Source organism: Tasmannia lanceolata, unplaced genomic scaffold (assembly GCF_043159265.1).
Source record: "Tasmannia lanceolata isolate RefF3 unplaced genomic scaffold, GAP_Taslan_0.1 ptg000008l, whole genome shotgun sequence".
In the NCBI taxonomy this organism is placed as follows: domain Eukaryota; kingdom Viridiplantae; phylum Streptophyta; class Magnoliopsida; order Canellales; family Winteraceae; genus Tasmannia; species Tasmannia lanceolata.
The window spans coordinates 29,387,794-29,407,377 of NW_027518685.1; the positions used below are offsets into that span (position 1 = coordinate 29,387,794).

The 19,584-nt window shown below is 37.7% G+C and overlaps 1 protein-coding gene across 2 annotated transcripts; it reads left to right on the forward strand.

Annotated features, from left to right (window-relative positions):
* The first annotated feature begins 1,827 nt into the window (after positions 1-1,827).
* On the forward strand, positions 1,828-6,090 carry LOC143885106 (Ribosomal protein S5/Elongation factor G/III/V family protein). 2 transcript variants are annotated; one of them, XM_077389099.1, is made up of 2 exons: positions 1,828-2,173; positions 2,677-6,090. In XM_077389099.1, the coding sequence occupies exon 2, from the start codon at positions 2,698-2,700 to the stop codon at positions 5,797-5,799; it is 3,102 nt and encodes a 1,033-aa protein (XP_077245214.1). In that variant the 5' UTR covers positions 1,828-2,173; positions 2,677-2,697; the 3' UTR covers positions 5,800-6,090. The 2 variants fall into 2 exon arrangements, with proteins under 2 accessions (XP_077245214.1, XP_077245213.1); XM_077389098.1 differs by having other exon boundaries at positions 2,687-6,090.
* The last annotated feature ends 13,494 nt before the right edge of the window (positions 6,091-19,584 follow it).

Sequence of the window (19,584 nt, forward strand, 5' to 3'; positions counted from 1 at the left end):
ATATGATTGCCCAATATGTAATATCAATGCTGATTAAAATCAATGCTTTTGATTCCCTTTTTGGCCAACTTTCCAACTTTACCCTGCTCACATTTTTTAAAGGACAAAATTATTAGGAATTTGCTAGGGTCCATCACAAAAGGCAATTCTTAGAATGTCTGTTGCATGAGAGAGCAGCTACATAGGCTCACTTTCCTACATATTTTGTCATTATTCTTGAGGTGGCTTCTCTCTCATGCAAAAGACGTTCCGCGAAAATGCCTTCTGCGATGGACCCTAGCAAATCCCAAATTATTAAGGTATTAAATGTTTTTTTTTTTTGGTGTGTTTTTGTATATTTGAGTGTTTTTTACTACTTTTTTTTTTTTATAACTAATACAGTTTTGAACTTGAATTTTTTCCCACCTGTTCTCAAATTTTTTCCCACCCCGTTTTTTTGCCTAATCACGTATTGCTAACTATTGTATACAACTAGTGAGAGGGTACCGGTGAAAGTTTGACATGGATCATCCGATCATTCTAGCTGACTTATAGAGAGCGTGTTCGGCAAGCATTCTCATTCTCATTCTCATTCTCATGAGGGTGGGCGAAATGGGAAGAGGTAGAAGAGCAGAATGAGAATCAGCTGAATCAAATCCGCGCTTCGAAAAATCGGGCAAAAACTTATTCTTATATACATGTTTTGTGTGGAAATTGGAGAAATGGGTCAGCTTGTCGGACATGATTTTCCTCATTCTTTTATCATTTCTCATTATTCAAAAGGCTTAAATGAGAGATGCCTGAAGTTTGGCTTCCACGAATGGATCCAATTAAATCCGCTTTTGTTCTTGGATGAGAAATTCAAAACGAAAAACGAAAGAAATAAGGAATTAGATCCTGGTGTTTGTCCCCCTTCACAAAAAATGGAGAGAAGACTTGCGGATTCATCAGATCCTAGTCCTAAATTGAGGCGGCTTGAATCCCGGTCCATATGATAATTTATCTGTCTAAATTCCATCTAGAATACCTTGATCCAATCATGTACATGATCTAAAAGTCCGGCTAAATTCTGTCTAGAAACATTGATCGGATGATCCTAGACCATTGGTCAGTCAAGAAGAGTTAAACCATTGGTTTTTAGAGTATGTGTATCTACCATAGGATGTCCGTTCCCAATGTGACCAAGATCATATGGATCACCTCATGATTTCTACAAGATGGACATTTTTTTTTTAATAGGGAAGCTGAGATTTGAACCCCCAACCTAAAAGATGGACTCTCTCGATTTCACATACATATTAACTTACCAACTTCTCCAAAAGCTTAAGCTATTAGAGAAAGGTGTTATTTATCTTTTATACTTTAACACTCGCCCGCACATGTAGCCCCACTTCAGGCCGACCATCGCATGAAGATTTTGGTTTGAACTTGAGACCTTTGGCTCTGATACCATGTCAACTTACCAACTTCTCTAGAAGCTTAAGCTGTTGGAAAAAGGTGTTATTTATCTTTTATACTTTAACAATACATACCTCTTTTGTAGTGTATAAAGGAGCCAAAAAAAAAAAACATTCTGCGTGACATGATAAATTCGCACCCCCTGTAGGATAATTCGCATCCGTTAATTGGGGCAGACTATTAACGCTTTTTGACGTCGAATCACGTTATAAGTGGTGCGAATAATTCTACAGGAGGTGCGAATTATCATCACCCTTAATAATATATTCGCCCGATTTCTTTTCCAGCCAAACCAACCCCTGCATATAAAAAAGTGGCCATAAATATATTAGAGGGGAGTGGTCTTTGGAACAAATGGGGCCATTATAACACTTCCCTTTCAAAATTAACCTAACGTGACTTTCTTCGTATTGTTCTCGAACCCTGCCTCTCTCTCTCTCTCTCTCTCTCTCTCTCTCTCTGTTGAAACCCTAATTTTTCCTCTTTAATTTAGATATGTCAAGAGCTCCCAGATGCGTTAGACAGAGGATTAATGCTAGGGTTTCACCAATCCTACACAGAAAAGAACCCCAAAGACAATCTTCTTCCACGTTTTCCCAAACCCTAAAACCCAACCCTACGCTTCTCCCTCTCTAAATTCCTCCTAATTTTCTCCCCTTTTACTTCTCTTCTTTGCTTATTTGTTTTTGGAGAAAACTCTATCTGAGCTTATTTGACTCTGCAGCTATCAAAGACGGTGAGTTTTCGTCCGAGAAACTATTTTTTTTTTCATTTTTCCACAATTTTGCTCGAATTTTATGTGATTGTATAATTGCTTGTTAATTTATTGAAGTTCTTTCGGAAAGATCAGATTTTTGTACTAGATTTATTTTTCTTTAGGCTTTTGATTTGATTCCCGTGAATTAGGGTTTTGGATTGAATTCAGAAAGTCCAAAGTTTGAGTCTTAAATTTTTATTTTTATTTTTCCTAGGGTTTTGCTTTATTGCATTGGGATTTCGGTGGTTCTTGGGGGTTTTGAACAGCTGGAATACTAATTCGGATCGAATTTTCTTTGATTGTATAATTGCTTGTTAGTCTATTGAGGTTCTTCTTCTCGAAAGATCAGATTTTTGTACTAGATTTATTTTCTTTTAGGCTTTTGATTTGATATGGGTGAATCAGGGTTCTGTATTGAATTCAGAATGTTGAAATTTTGAGTCTTGATTTTTTTTTTTTTTTTTTTATATAATTTTTCCTAGGCTTTTTCAGGTTCAGTTTAAATGGGGAGTACAAGTTGTCTGAAAAATCGAAACATTTGCATTCTCGCACATGTGGATCATGGCAAGACAACGCTTGCCGATCATCTGATCGCGGGGTCCGCCGGAGGACTCCTCCACCCAAAGCAAGCGGGCCGTCTTAGGTTCATGGATTACCTTGATGAAGAACAAAGGCGGGCGATCACTATGAAGAGCTCATCTATTTCTCTTCAATACAAGGACTACTGTATCAATCTCATTGATTCACCAGGCCACATGGATTTCTGCAGCGAGGTCTCGACCGCTGCCCGTTTGAGTGACGGAGCCTTAATCTTGGTTGATGCCGTTGAGGGCGTCCACATCCAGACCCACGCTGTTCTTCGTCAAGCATGGATAGAGAAGCTCACCCCTTGTTTGGTTCTTAATAAGATTGATAGGTTAATTTCAGAGTTGAAATTGAGTCCAATGGAAGCTTACAATAGATTGTTAAGGATTGTTCATGAAGTTAATGGAATTGTAAGCGCTTACAAATCAGAAAAATATCTCTCCGATGTCGACTCGATCTTAGTGGGCCTGGCTGGGGAGATGGGTGAGGAGAGTCAGGAACTTGTGGAGGATGATGAGGAAGACACATTCCAACCCCAGAAGGGAAATGTGGCTTTTGTTTGTGCTTTGGATGGGTGGGGTTTTTGTATCAGTGAGTTTGCAGAATTTTATGCTTCAAAGCTAGGTGCGAGCTCTGTGTCATTGCAGAAGGCTTTGTGGGGGCCTCGGTATTTCAATTCCAAGACAAAGATGATTGTAGGAAAGAAAGGCATTGGGGGAGGAGGTAAGGCTCGGCCGATGTTCGTGCAGTTTGTGCTTGAACCGCTTTGGCAGGTTTATCAAGCGGCTCTTAAGGTGGACGGAGATAAGGCAATGCTCGAGAAAGTCATTAAATCGTTTAATTTGTCCATCTCATCGCGTGAACTTCAACACAAGGATCCAAAGGTCGTACTCCAGGCCGTCATGAGCCGCTGGCTTCCTTTATCGGAAGCCATCTTGACGATGGTGGTTAAGTGTGTGCCCGATCCTATCTCGGCCCAGTCGATTAGGATCTCACGCTTGCTTCCAAAGAGGGAGTTTTTGGATAGTGGGGTCAGTTCTGATGTGCTTGAAGAAGCGGAGCATGTAAGGAAATGTGTTGAGGTTTGTGATTCTAGCACTGAGGCACCGTGTATGGCTTTTGTTTCTAAGATGTTTGCTGTTCCATTAAAAATGCTCCCACAAAGAGGTCCGAATGGGGAAATTGTGAGCAATTCTATGGAAGATATTGGGGGTGGCGACTCAGACGAATGCTTCCTTGCTTTTGCTAGGATTTTCAGTGGGGTTCTTTCATGTGGGCAGAAGGTGTTCGTTCTCTCCGCTTTATATGACCCTACCAAAACTGAATCAATGCAGAAGCACGTGCAGGAAGCCGAGTTGCATTCATTGTATCTGATGATGGGCCAAGGCTTGAAACCTGTAGCCACTGCCACAGCAGGGAATGTGGTGGCAATTCGAGGCCTGGGGCAGTACATCTTGAAAAGTGCAACACTTTCATCAACGAGAAATTGTTGGCCTTTCTCAAGTATGGTTTTTCAGCTTTCACCAACTCTAAGAGTGGCTATCGAGCCTTCTGATCCAGCGGATATGGGTGCCCTTATGAGGGGATTGAGGCTTCTAAATCGGGCCGATCCATTCGTAGAGGTTACGGTTTCTTCAAGAGGGGAACAGGTACTTGCAGCTGCAGGGGAGGTGCATTTGGAGAGATGCATAAAGGATTTGAAAGAGCGATTTGCGAAGGTAAGCTTGGAAGTTTCACCTCCTCTTGTATCGTACAAAGAGACCATTGAAGAGGAAGGATCTAATCCACTAGAGAATTTGAAATTATTATCAGGTAGCACTGATTATGTTGAGAAAACAACTTCGAATGGAAGATGTGTTGTTCGTGTGCAAGTCATAAAACTTCCACTTGCTCTAACGAAAGTTCTTGATGAAAGCTCCGATTTACTTGGTGATATTGTAGAAGGAAAGTCTGGACAGAGAAACAAAAGTTTGGAAGCATGGAAAGAAAACCGTGCTGCCGAAGAGGAGAATTCAGTTGCAGCACTCAAGAAGAGAATAATTGATGCTATAGAGAGTGAAATTGAGTGCACAAGTAAAGAATTCGAAAGTGACAGAGTGGAGAAATATAGAAGCTTGTGGTTCCGGTTTTTGCGGAGGATATGGGCATTTGGGCCTAGACAGGTTGGACCTAATATTCTCCTTCTTCCCGATGGGAATGCTGATTGCTACCATGGAAAAGATTGTATTCTTGTAAAGGGTTCTTCGCCTGTATCTGAAATGTTAGGTTTTCTGAATGTTTCTGATTCAAAGACTGAAAATGGTAATGCTGCTAATGAGTTGGGAGCAACTAGATCATTGTATACAGAGGCACAAAATCTTGAGAGGAGTGTTGTGTCGGGTTTTCAATTAGCTACGGCCGCTGGGCCACTGTGTGACGAGCCCATGTGGGGTTTAGCATTCCTTGTGGAAACCCACATTTTTCCTGCAGAAAGCGGACCCAATGATTCTGAACTTGCCATACAACCCGAGCAATATGGCATTTTCACCGGACAGGTTATGACAGTAGTTAAGGAAGCTTGTAGGGCGGCCATGCTTCAGAAGAAGCCCCGGCTGGTGGAAGCAATGTACTTCTGTGAGTTGAATACACCGACCGAATATTTGGGTCCCATGTATGCTGTGCTTTCTAGGCGGCGGGCTAGAGTCCTAAAAGAAGAGATGCAAGAAGGGTCTTCTTTGTTCACTGTTCATGCCTATGTCCCAGTGGCCGAAAGCTTTGGATTTGCAGATGAGCTTAGGAGATGGACATCAGGAGCTTCAAGTGCTCTGCTGGTACTTAGTCATTGGGAAGCGCTTCCAGAGGACCCTTTCTTCATACCAAAAACAGAGGAAGAGCTTGAAGAGTTTGGAGATGGGTCTAGTGTTCTTCCAAACACGGCGAGGAAACTTATTGATGCTGTAAGGCGGCGCAAAGGACTTCCAGTGGAGGAGAAAGTTGTCCAGCACGCAACAAAGCAGCGGACACTAGCTCGGAAGGTGTGAATTGTCATTTGGTGGGGTTGAAATTCCCATATGCCTCATAAAATTATATGTCAATACTCCATTGAAAGACTAATAGCAACTGCTATACATCCATGTTGTCAAACTCAATTTTCAGGATGAGCTTGGTTCTTGTATTGGATTATGTGCATGGATAAAATATAATTACAATGAAAGAAGTTCATTTGTTCAGAGAACATAGATGGATATCTCTATTTAATTGTATTGATATTCATAAAACATGTTTTAATGTATCAAACTGTCTGGACTAGATCGTAAAGCATTTATGGTGCATTTCAGGGGTAAATTTATTTCCTGCAATCAGTTTAGATTTATTGAGAATCAGATGCAACTTTTAATTTATGACGTTCCGGGTAACTCCATTTGATTAGAAGAGTTCTCCAGTTCAAATGTGATGTATTTATCTTTTTAGGGTGTGTGTTTCATATATGCAAGCTTGTAGTGTAGTAGTTGTTCATGCATTTCCCTGGACTATGATGCCTTCTGTGAAGACTATTATGTTTTCCTGTGGCTGATATAAACCATCTTGTCAGGCTATTATGCCTTCTTATGAAGACTATTATGTCTTGTATGTTCTCATTTCTTCTTGGTTTGAACAGTTATTGTGAAATGATTTCTTTTGATGGAAGTACTAGTTTGTGTAGATTCCTCTGCATGGTAGTGTAGTTTTGGCATAAGAAGTGGTTGTATTTCAGGGGAGACCCTGACTGTTGATATCTACCAAGTATGAAAGATCCACAGTGACACAACCAAGAGAAATAAAAATGAAAAACAACCATCAATAAAATGGATTTATTTTATTAGCAGAAATCAACCAAGACAAGTAGCAAGCAAATAACAAGAGGAGGAAAACATAGTTCATCTCCTTCAAAACCCATACTTTGATCTCCTACACTGAAAGAAAACTCCCCAAAGTCTATATCAATAACCTCTTCCATAATATTTAGTAGAAGTTCAAAAATACCCGTACTCATTAAACGCTGATTTAAGAGAAAAAGACCAATAAACCCTAAGCCTCACATGCTGATAATAAACTAATAAAAGGATAAAAAAAAAACTCCCTAATAATTAAAATCCTCTACTAAACTACTCTTCACAATCACCATTGAATGGCCTCAAGTTCTTATGCTTGCATAATATCGCATAGATCACCAACATGTAAGCATTCAATCCAGCCTTCGTCCCTCAGTTCGACACTGGACCTACGAGGTTGCCGAAAAAGATCGAGAAATATTACACAAAGGGGCTCCAATCCAGCCCCCCCATTTCGTATGGGCCCTCACAAAGTCCACTCTCACCACTATTCATGGACTGGCCCAAGCCTTTTTGAAAGACCTCCCTCCCTTTTGGGAGACCTTACGTAATGCTGCATGACCCAAACTTTTTAGTCTTCCATTTATATTGAGTATGTGTGGGGAACCTCTCCTTCTGCAAGTAAACCATAACTTATCGCCAACCTCATATTCCGCAAGCAAACCGCATATTTGAAAAAAAAAAACTTCATATTCTGCAAGTAAACCATAACATTCTCCCTCTGCTCAGATCAGCCCTCTCCTTGTACTTAGCATTGCTGGCTTCATAGTAACAAATATTTGTCTTGGGAATTTCTCGGTGTTTATTTTGAGTTATTCTAAATTTGTTTGTCTTTTCGGGTTTATATCAAGAACAAAAAAACTGGGACAATAAAATATTTAAAAAATATAAAAATATAACATTTTTTTTGAATTGTATGGAAAATTTATTAAAAAAGAGAAAGGGACCGAGAAAGTCCCATAAGATACAAGGAAAGAGATAGCATGTTAGCCCAGAAAAGAAACAAAAAGCAAGTGAAAAAATAGCTGGGGGGGAAGGTAGTCAAAGAACTCCATCTCCCCCTTATAAACACCCTCTCTATCACGTGTGTCACCTCTCCATTAGCTGACCACCTTATGTGAATAAAGGATATCGAAGAGGATCCAATTCTATCATTCATTTTATCAAATAAATCTGCGAATCTCCATTGAGCCGTATGAGAACCTCGAAGCCACCTAATAACGTTAAGAGAGTCCCCTTCTATATGTACCCAGTCCAAGTCTTGATTTTGAAGCAATCTGATACCATGATAAATGGCTCGAACTTCAGCCTTGTTTGAGTCTGCCACCCCAATTGGGCCGCCGAATGTCCAAATCACGATCCCTTCTTCATTTCTAAGGAGCCCTCCAATGCCTGAGGGACCCGGGTTCCCCATACTCTCTGTTGTTAAAATCTTACGATTTGAATTTCGTGGGTTGAACGATTAACCCACGAAATTCAAATCGGACGAAGAATTTTTTTTCGTGGGTTGAACGATTCAAATTGGACGAAGAATCTTTTTTCTTAAAAATCTTACGATTCAAGTACGATTCGACTTTGAATCTGTTTGTTTTGGATTTTGAGAACTGATTGTGATTTCAAAATGAAAATCATTTCAAAATGCTTTGTTTATCGCTGACATTTCTTTGTATGATGATTATTATAGATTTGAGTATGTGCTTTGTTTACTGTTGTGATAAATTATATAATGATTTATTATATGATGAATAAAGTTTGTGCTTTGTTTAGTTATTTATTGTGCGATGAATATGGTTTGTGCTTCGGATTACTAATCATGGAATTTTATATTTAATTTAATAGTTTCAAATGGAAATTAGATAATTAGTCATTTTATTCTTATTTTTGCCATTTTATATATTTTTTTAAATTTCTCATATATATATATATATATATACATACATATATATATATATATATATATACATATATATATATATACATACATATATATATATATATATATATATATATAGAGAGAGAGAGAGAGAGAGAGAGAGAGAGAGAGAGAGAGAGAGAGGAAAGTGTTGGTGAGCTTAAGCTCACCAAACTTATGGTGAGCTTAAGCGCCCAATCACATTGGGGCCTACTTTGTTAGGATGATCCAAAGCATTCATTTGAAAGGCCCTTATATAGATGGGGTGTACCAAAAATCAGCTCCATAGGATCATCCTAACCCATCCATTTGTGGAGGTAAAAATGGACAGACATTATTTGTCCACAAATCTGCCAATTTTTGTCCTCCACAAATGGAGGGGTTAGGATGATCCTATGGAGCTGATTTTTGGTACACACCCTATCTATGATAGGGCCTTGCAAATGAATGGTTTGGATCACCACAGAAAATGTGGGACCTATGTGATTGGGGTGCTTAAGCTCACCATAAGTTACCAACACTTTCCTCATATATATATATATATATATATATAGAGGTATATGATTGTACGCTCGACCGTACCTAAAGTTAGGTACGGTAGAGTGCCAAATCACATGGGTCCCCAATTTTTGGTGGGCATCTAAAGCATTCATTTGCAAGGCCCCATCATAGATAGGGTGCATACCAAAAATCAGCTCCATAGGATCATCCTAACCCCTCCAAAACTGGAGGCCAAAATGGGCAGATTTGTGGACAAACACTGTCTGTCCATTTTGGCCTCCACAAATGGATGGGTTAGGATGATCCTATGGAGCTGATTTTTGGTATGCACCCTATCTATGATGGGGCCTTGCAAATGAATGGTTTAGATGCCCACCAAAAATGTGGGACCCATGTGATTTGGCACTCTACCGTACCTAACTTTACAGTCGAGCGTACAATCATATACCTCATATATATATATATATATATAAATCTTACGATTTACGATTCGAACCCTGTTACGATTTACGATTCGATTACAATTTTCAGAACCTTGCTCATACTCGAGCCATCAAAATTTTAATTTAAGTAACCTTCTCAAATTTTTTTTTTTAAAATTTAAGTATCCCTTGGGGAGGAGGGGTCCATACTTGTACTACTTTGTGGGCATTATTAGATACCCCACATTTCTCTCTCCAACTGTGCCACAAATCATACGCCGAGATAAATCTGAAGGATTCTAAAGTTTTCACCCAGGAAATGGTTAAAGCAATGCCCTTATTGAAAAGGAATTGGGCTCCCTTTGAATAACCTTGAAAGATTCTAGTGTTACGCTCCTTCCATAGAACCCAAATGGTGGCAAGAAAGGAAACATACCAAAGGGTCTTACCTTTCCTCTTCCACGCTACCAAGGCCCAACTTTCAAAAAGCTCCAAGAGAATTTTCAGGAAGACCTATGTAATCCCAAATCTACACAAGACCCTACTCTATACCTTTGATGCCAATTTGCAGTGAACTTGAAAATGGTCCACTGATTCCCCTGCTTCTAAGCATAGAGTGCAATGGTCAATAATTTTGTGAATAGAACAAATAATTTTGTGAATTTATCGGGATAGTTTTGTGATATTTTCAAGATAAAAAAAAATTATGAAGATATCTCAATGATTTTTCAAAATCTTAGATAAATTTTTTTATTGTTTTAAGAAAAAAATCACAAATATCAAAAGTTGTGAAAATATGGGGGGTGGTATTTGTAACTATGGCTGGATTCTTCTTTTCACTTCTTGTAACTGACACACATGATCCACATATACTTCAGCATTGTCACCAAGCAAGCATTGTATTCCTGTTTTGTAAAGAAGGCGAACAGTTGAGTGGCTGCAAATTAGGGTTAGGGGTGCAACTCTGGTCGTTTTTTGGGAATTCGGGTTGAGCTTTTACCATAAAATCGGGTCAGGGTTGGGGTCGGATTCCTTCCAATTCATTTTTAGCAAAAGCTCAACCCAACCCCTCCCAAGTCGCACTCTACTGAGCTTGGCCAAACATGTTCCATCAATCCTCGGGCTTTTGAGATATTTGTCAGCTACTTTACAATTGATCAAATCTGATGATGCCAAATTGAGATCTGGTACGCAGGATTTTGGCATGTAAAAATCAATGGCTTAAAAACATCTTTTTTTTTATCGGTGGCTTAAAGACATCTTGTGATGGGCAACAATATTCATGGATTGATAGCTGTAGATAGGGGTGGCCAACCGGTTCGGTTCTCGGTCCTTGGTTACCTTTTTTTCGGTTCTCGGTTCCCGGTTCCATGAACCGTAAGAACCGAACCGAACCGTAGTACATAGTAGGACCGAACTGAACCGGACATAACATAATTGGTTCGGTCCGGTCCGGTTCTCCGGTTCTAGTGGCTAATTACTAATTACTAATTACTAATTATAATTTATAAAGGGAAGTGATATATCCGCCCCTTTTGATCACCGGGAACACTCCCTATTAGTGTATCAATGACTAAAGAGGGGTTGTTGTACTTGATGTCAGAAGAATTCAATGCCCTTGATTGCCATGTATACTGACAGAGGGTGTTCCTAGTGATAAATAGGGGCGGATATATCATTTCCCTTTATAAAAACTTTTAATTAAAGTTATAATATAAGTTACTTTCTTATTATAAGAATAGTATCAACTATTATTTATTAATATTATGAGTAATTTATATTAATAAGTATATGTATAATAGAAATATAAAAAATATTATATATATTCAAAAGTTCGGTTCTTCGGTTCTGGAACCGAACCAACAACATTAGACCCGGAACCGAACCGAATAAGTTCGGTTCTTCACCAGTGAAACCGAACCAGACCCAAAGTATTTTCTACACAGTTCAAGTCCGGTTCGGTTCTTCGGGTTTGGTTTGGTTCTAGCCACCCCTAGCTGTAGAAGGCATGGCATAGGATCCATGCCATACATGGTCATTTTCCTATAGGCTCCGTTTCTTTCGACGTAAACATGAGCGTAAAATTTGTTTTTAGTTAACCAAAAACAAATTTTACGTCCGTCGAAAGAAACGGAGCCAAAGAAAAAAAAAATGCTCGTCGTAAAGGATTTAAGATATTTCCGTTCCACAATATCAGAATTAGATTATGCAGTCATCAGTGGCTGATAAATTAGGTCCAAGAAATATCAGCAATATCAGAACCCCATCATAATTATACAAAAATTTCATTTTGCTGATGATGTAAGAGGTAAATTATAATTTTAATTAATTGTGATTTTATTTACCATTAAAAAAAAGGGAAGTGATAAATCGACTCCCAAATATGATAAATCGACTCCCCATGTGTCTTTCTCTCTCCTCTGGGTTAGAGAGAGAGATAGACACATGGGGAGTCAATTTATCACTGCCCCAAAAAAATTGTGATTATATCTATTTTTACACCCAAACAAGTGAAAACTAGGGCTGCAACTCGAGCCGGGTTTTACCCGACCCGCATCGACCCGACCCGAAAATAGCCTGGGTTGGGTTCAGGTTTCATGGGTTTCGGGTCGAGCCGGGTTTGAAGGGGCCCGACCCGAGTTACATAAGTTATAATATATACATTTTTTTTCTATTGTTAGTTAAAAGTTAAAAGTGAAAACCCACGCACCCACTGTTATTGTATGTGAGTGTAATTTCTGCTTTTATGAGTTGAGTTGATTCAAGTGTTTGATTCAGCATTGTTTGATTGTAATTACAACATTGTTTGATTACAGCATTGTTTGATTCAAGTGTAATGTACATATTATTCTAAACCCGAGTTGCAGCCCTAGTGAAAACTACCCCTAGTCTTGCCTTCAACTCTAATCAAAACTTTTAGGATCTAAAACTTCTATTATTCTAATCCTCATTAACTTATAACTTTAAAAGTTTGAAAATAAATTTAGGGAAATGATTTCAGCACTCCACTCTTTTTATAAGATGTGCGAAAGCATCTTATACTTTAGTATTTATAGAGAGGGCTTGTAAAAGTTTTTGAGAACTATAATATTCTACTGACAGCCCTTTAAACACCACACGACAAGATGCGTCACTCATCTTATAAAAACATAGCAGTGTTGATATCATTTCCCTATATTCAAAATCAGGGCTTAAGTTTGATTCTTTGTTAATTAACAAGGTAACTTGATAAATAATAAGCGTTAAATACAACTTTTACTTCTTTTTTTTTTTTGGTTTTAACAATACGCGTTATTAACTAATAATCTAAGTTTATTATATAAATGAACTTCTACGTTGAACCAAACCATCTAGTTCAAATCATTTGCACTGGTCTAATTATTATTTTTCGAATTATGGCAGCTTGATCAAATCGGACCCTCTGGTTTTTAAAGCAAAGGTTTTAAATTGCACTTCAGAATCAGAACAGTCTTTTTGCCTAACCAAACAAAGAAATAAAATTAAATAACCAAACATAATATTAAACATTTGAACTTACATCTGCAATGCCAAACCCTAATAAAAGAATCACAAGGTCTCACCATATTCTAACATTTTGCTGCATATATCCATAGGCCATAGCATATGTTGCATCAGTATGTGTGCAGAGTGTTGGAATCCGACATAGGTTTCGAATTTCAAATTTGACAAACCCTACAAAGAATTATTTGTCTATTCGTCAAAATATTTGAGGGAAAATTACATTTACACCCCCTCTAGTTTCTGACACATACACTTCTACTCCTGTGGTTCTAAACGTGACAACTACACCCACTGTGGTTTCATTGGGTTTTTTTAACTGGATGGACCAGACAGCGAGGTGAAAATGACCAAAATGCCCTCGCCTTCCCCAACTGAAAATTAGGGTTTTCTGGCTTGAAAACTAAAAATTAGGGTTTGATTCAAACCCTTTTTTATTTATCAACATAAACCCTCGATTTAGGAGTTTTATTTGTCTTCATTCACACCATTATCATAATTTGCACATAAACCCTAATATTTTAAGGCTTTTTTGTTTTTGTTTTTATCAATATTTTTTTTCTAGAAATGTGGGTTTGATGTAGCCATGGGGTGGGGTTTCATTGTTTGTAGTGGAGGTGACGGCGGTGACCGAATGTGGCGACGGCACAAGTGAGAAATGGCGTAACCCTAATCCCTCTGCAAATGAGGGTAATTATGTCCTCAAAATATTAACCATGGTTAATTTCAATCTTTCCGTCATGTTAAACTATTAACATGACGAACCGTTAACAGAGGGGGTGTACTTGTCACGTTTTGAAACCTCAAGGGGTGTACTTGTCACGTTTAGAACCACAGGGGTAGAAGTGTATGTGTCAGAGACTCAGAAACTAGAGGGGGTTTCTGATTTGAAAATTAAAATCAGAAACACCCTCTAATAACAAGGTTATAAAAAGTAAAACAATGAAAATTTAAATAGGTTAAGTAGATATAACGTTTTTTTCATTTAAAAAACTCACTTTTCATTTAAAAAACTCACTATTAGAATGGGTAAAACTCAAAACATGCGGTAATTGCAAAGTTGTGATAGTAATATTTAGAATCTAGAAGTGTCTCATTGAATCTTTAAGTATTGGAATATGAGAGGTGTACTTTCCCATTCAAAAGAATCCATGTAACGATCTTTTTTTCTTTTTTCTTTTTTAATTCTCGGGTGGTCCATGTAACATAATCTATAGCCATGATTTTCTTTCTTTCCAGCGCCGGCCAATGATAGATCTTCAAAAAAATGAATCCCAAGTTAAGAGCAATGAAAAATACCCAAAGCATACTAAAATGTTAGACCTAAACTTGATCATGTACTAAAACCTCTAAAATTCACAGGGTGATGTGAAGACCGTGTAAGACATAGATGAGCTTAAAAATATAAGCACTGGAACAGAAAATGATTATACTGGAGCAACCTGGTCAGAATGTTTTCTTCTCTTTTGTGCATTCTTTTCTTTCTTTTTGAGCTCAGCTGGGGCAAGAGCAGAACTAGTTAGAACCTTAGAAGATAGCCATTTGTAGCTACAATCATAAACCAAAAGAGCAGCTCCTACTTAAAAACCCACCTCCAACTTCAGAACTTCTTGCTTCAACCATCAAATCCCTACCCCTGTCATGATTACATCAAGATTGCCTCTAACCCAAACATTTTACACTCTTCATAGTTTTTGTCATCTTTTATCAAGATGCACTTAAAATTTCTATGAACAGAGATGGCTAAATAAATCAAGCTCTATATATATAGATATAGATGTATATCATGGATTACGAACACATTTCAAATAAATCATGTTATTTTATGCAAGGTGATTTCCCTTCCTGAAGTTTTTGAGAACTGTTGCATCTTTGCTAGCAATGTTCTTTCATGCCAAAGAGAAAACCATCAACTACTATCCAACAAACATTGTTTCCTAATCTGCAATGACTCCTATTAGATATTAAATGAAACAAGAAGCAAGTTGCATGTGATAGAATTCTTTAATGCATGTAATTGAATTCTCATAGGCTCTGTTTGGTCTCACGTAGTTGCCTTGTAGAGTAGTCGTAGATTAGAATAGTTGCCTTGTAGAGTAGTGGTGAATTAGAATAGTTGACTTGTAGAGTGGTGGTGAATTAGAACTAAAAAAGTCAACAAGTGTAATAGCAGTGAAGTCGTCTCCTTGTAGAGTAGTGGAAAGTAGTGTTTGGTTGTTAACTAAAATTAGTTTCCTGGTGCTAAATCCCAAGACTTTGTTAGTAGAAAAAATCTTCTTTTTCAAGTTGTTTGGAGAGGGACAAAAGTCCTGCCACATGGACACATAAGGGAAAGAAAAGCAAGTAGTCTCCTAGCAGTTTGAATCAAAACATGGAACCAAACACCACTAATAGATGACGTGGCACCCCAAAACTAACCAAAGAACCTAGTAAAGCCCAAAAAATGTGCAACAAAACAGACCCTTGGGTGTAAGAGAGGAAAGGAATAAAAGAGTAGGACAAGTTGCTCACTCAAACCCACAAAATCTCTTTCATTGAACTAAACAACACCAAAATGTCTAATTCATCTAAACAATCTACACCCATATCTACTATCTACTATAATAAGCTGGATGGAAAAGAAGAGAATCTTTTTATTTTTTTGAAAATTCTATGAGAATTATACATCACTTTTTTTGACTTTTTTTAACAAATGCACCCATTCAACTCACATATTTTCAATCCTACCCTCCTTTATGCTGTTAACAAATGCACCCATTAAAGCCATATAATTTCAATCTTACCCCCCTCCTTTATGGTTTTTTAATAAAAAATCTATAGGGTGATCTTAACCATCCGATTTAAGAGGAATTATTGAAACATCTATAGATTGGAGGGCTAGGATCAGCCTACGGAAATGATTTTTGGGGCACAACCTATTTATGTTGTGTTCCAACACATGGACGGTTTGGATCAACCTATGACGTGGTCCGTACAGTTCTTCTTTGTCGGCCCGTGCATCGCACGTACCCATTAAAGCCACATAATTTCAATCTTACCTCCCTCCTTTATGGTTTTTTAATAAAAAATCTATAGGGTGATCTTAACCATCCGATTTAAGGGGAATTATGGAAACCTCTATAGATTGGACGGCTAGGATCAGCCTATGGAAATGATTTTTGAGGCACAACCTATTTATGTTGTGTTCCATCACATGGACGGTTTGGATCAACCTATGACGTGGTTCGTACAGTTCTTTGCCAGCCCGTGCATCGCACCGGGTTTTTTACTAGTATATATATATAGCAGAAGAGAAAAGAAGAGAAAATGAGAGAATTATTTGAATTTCTCCCAAAATCCTATGAGAATTACACATCATTTTTTTTTACTTTTTTTAACAAAGGCACCCATTCAACCCACATATTGTCAATCCTACCCCCTCCTTTATGCTTATGCTTTTTAACAAAGGCATCCATTAAAGCCACATAATTTCAATCCTACCCCCCTCCTTTATGCTTTTTTAATTATGGAAACCTCTATAGATTGGAAGGCTAGGATCAGCCTATGGAAATGATTTTACCGGCACAACCTATTGATATTGTGTTCCATCACATGGACAGTTTGGATCAACCTATGATGTGGTCCGTACAGTTTTTTGTCGGCCCGTGCATCGCACCGGTTTTTTTACTAGTATATATATATATATATATATATATATATATATATATATATATATATATATATATATATATATAGAGAGAGAGAGAGAGAGAGAGAGAGAGAGAGAGAGGAAACTGTTGGTGCGCTTAAGCTCACCAAGCTTATGGTGCGCTTAAGCGCCCAATCACGTGGGTCCCACATTTTCTGTGGTGATCCAAACCATTCATTTGCAAGGCCCTATCGTAGATAGGGGGTGTACCAAAAATCAGCTCCATAGGATCATCCTAACCCCTCCATTTGTGGAGGACAAAAAGGGCAGATTTGTGGACAAACAATGTCTGTCCATTATGACCTCCACAAATGGATGGGTTAGGATGATTCTATGGAGCTGATTTTTGGTACACCCCCCATCTGTGTATGCTTTGGATCATCCTAACAAAGTGGGCCCCCATGTGATTGGGCGCTTAAGCACACCATAAGTTTGGTGAGCTTAAGCACACCAACAGTTTCCTCATATATATATATATATATATATATATATATATATATATATATATATATATATATATATAGAGAGAGAGAGAGAGAGAGAGAGAGAGAGAGAACGGTTCCTACACATATGTGTAGATAAGTTATCTACACACTAGCTTAAAATACAGTGGGGGCCACATTATTGGGGTGATCCAAACCATTCATTTTTAAGGCCCTCACATAGATAGGGTGTCCACAAAAAATCAGATCCATAGGATCATCCTAACCATTCGAACTGTGGAGGCAAAAAATGGACTAATTTGTGAAGGTTTAAAGACATCCATTTTACCTCCACAAATCGTAGGGTTGGGATGATCCTATGGATCTGATTTTTTGTAGACACCCTATCTATGTGAGGGCCTTTAAAATGGATGGCTTGGATCACCCAAACAATGTGGGCCCCACTGTATTTTAAGCTAGTGTGTAGAGAACTCTCTACACATATGTGTAGGAACCGTTTTCTCATATATATATATATATATATATGAGGAAAGTGTTCCAAATGTGGGCTACATGTGTTTTTGAGCTATAGCTTGGATAAGTTTAGATAAGCTATAACTTAGGAAAATGATTGTGAGCTTGAAGCTCATATAGCTTAATGGAGCTTGAGGGCCCAAACACATGTGGGCCCACATTGTTAGGATGATCCAAAGCATTCATTTGAAAGGCCATTACATAGATAGGGTGTGTACAAAAAATCAGCTCCATAGGATCATCCTAACCATCCAAAAGTGGAGGGCAAAATGGACAGACACCGTTTGCCACAAATCTGCCCATTTTTGCCCTCCGCTTTTGGAGGGCTTAGGATGATCCAATGGAGCTGATTTTTGGTACAAACCCTATCTATGATGGGGCCTTGCAAATGAATGGTTGGATCACCACAAAAAATGTGGGACCCATGTGTTTGGGCCCTCAAACTCATATAAGCTATATGGCTTCAAGCTCACAATCATTTTCCTCTCTCTCTCTCTCTCTCTCTCTCTCTCTCTCTCTCTCTCTCTATATATATATATATATATATATATATATATATATATATATATATATATATATATATATACATACACACACACACACAGCATGTTTCTTTCCCTTGTCATTTGTCTTTTTTCCAAGAAAAGTTTTTCTCCTACAAAATCGTTTACCACTATTAATTTTGGTTTGCCAACTCAGCAAAATAGAATTTGCCCCTACGAAATTGAAAAGCTTCCCATGATACACCGCAAAATCGAAGATCTCACAAAAATTATTTTCCCTTAAAAATCGGTCTTGACCTACTAAAACGGCTCCTACAAATTTGTTTTGTAGCTATTAATTAGGTGTTGAGGATAAAAGATAGATACTCCTACTAACTTGGTTTTAATTTACCATTACTAATTCACCACCTACAAATTCGATTACTATAGTGGTTTTCTTCTTCCTAATTATATTCTGATGCTAAGATTTAATTTTTCTATAATTTTCAATTTTTTGGCAACTAAATTCGGTTAGAAAGTAAGGGATAAGGGATATATTCGCAAGTTTTTTTCAAATTCATTACGCAGCTGCAAATCTTTCTCTGAAATCTCTCTCCCTCTCATTCTTCATATCCTTGCATATTTTTCAAGGTTACAGTTTCTGGACAAATTTGAGAAACGTCTCACTTCTTCATATCCCTTTAAATGAATGGAGGGTTGGGCAGATTGGTACCTGCGATGGCTATTGAAATATTGAAGTACTTTGCTGTGATTTTTTTTTTTAAAGTTTGAAGCTTTTTATTCATCATTTCTTTCTCACTTCTATGTAAAAACAATTTCTTATCAAATGGAAAATAAGAGCTTTCTTTTTTATCTAATGTTCTGATGTGTTTTTTCAAGATTTTGGTTAAATGTATCGCAGGTTTGTTTTATTGGAGAAGCGGTCGGAAAAATAGGCTAAACTATAACAACAAGAGAAGGGATGCTTCGTGTTTTGCAATAAAATGAGGCACGCCTATTGTGTGGCTCATTGGATCCCACTACCTTCAGTGTTAGGGTTGTATGATTGGCTTAACTTTTAGTTTGTAGGAGATTCAAAGTGAGGTATATTATATGAACGGTTCAGATCAGGCAAGAGTCTGATATCCTTTCTCATTTTTCATATCCATTAAGTTTTCTCTGTTAAAAGGTCTTTTTTTTTTAATATAATAATCTTTTTTTTCTTTGAATTTTCTTACTTTTTCCTGTACGCCAGTGCATCGGCATGGGTTTCTTACTAGTGTGTGTGTGTATATATATATATATATAAAGACTTTCATTTTTTTAATGGAAAATAGATTTCATTAATAAAATAGAGACAGAGAAGGTCCCTAAACATGAGTACACCGAAGAAGCGATAACGATTTTACAACAAAAGTCTAGGGGGAAGAAAATCGAACTGCACAAGGCTATCTTTGTGCACCCCAGCCCTCGC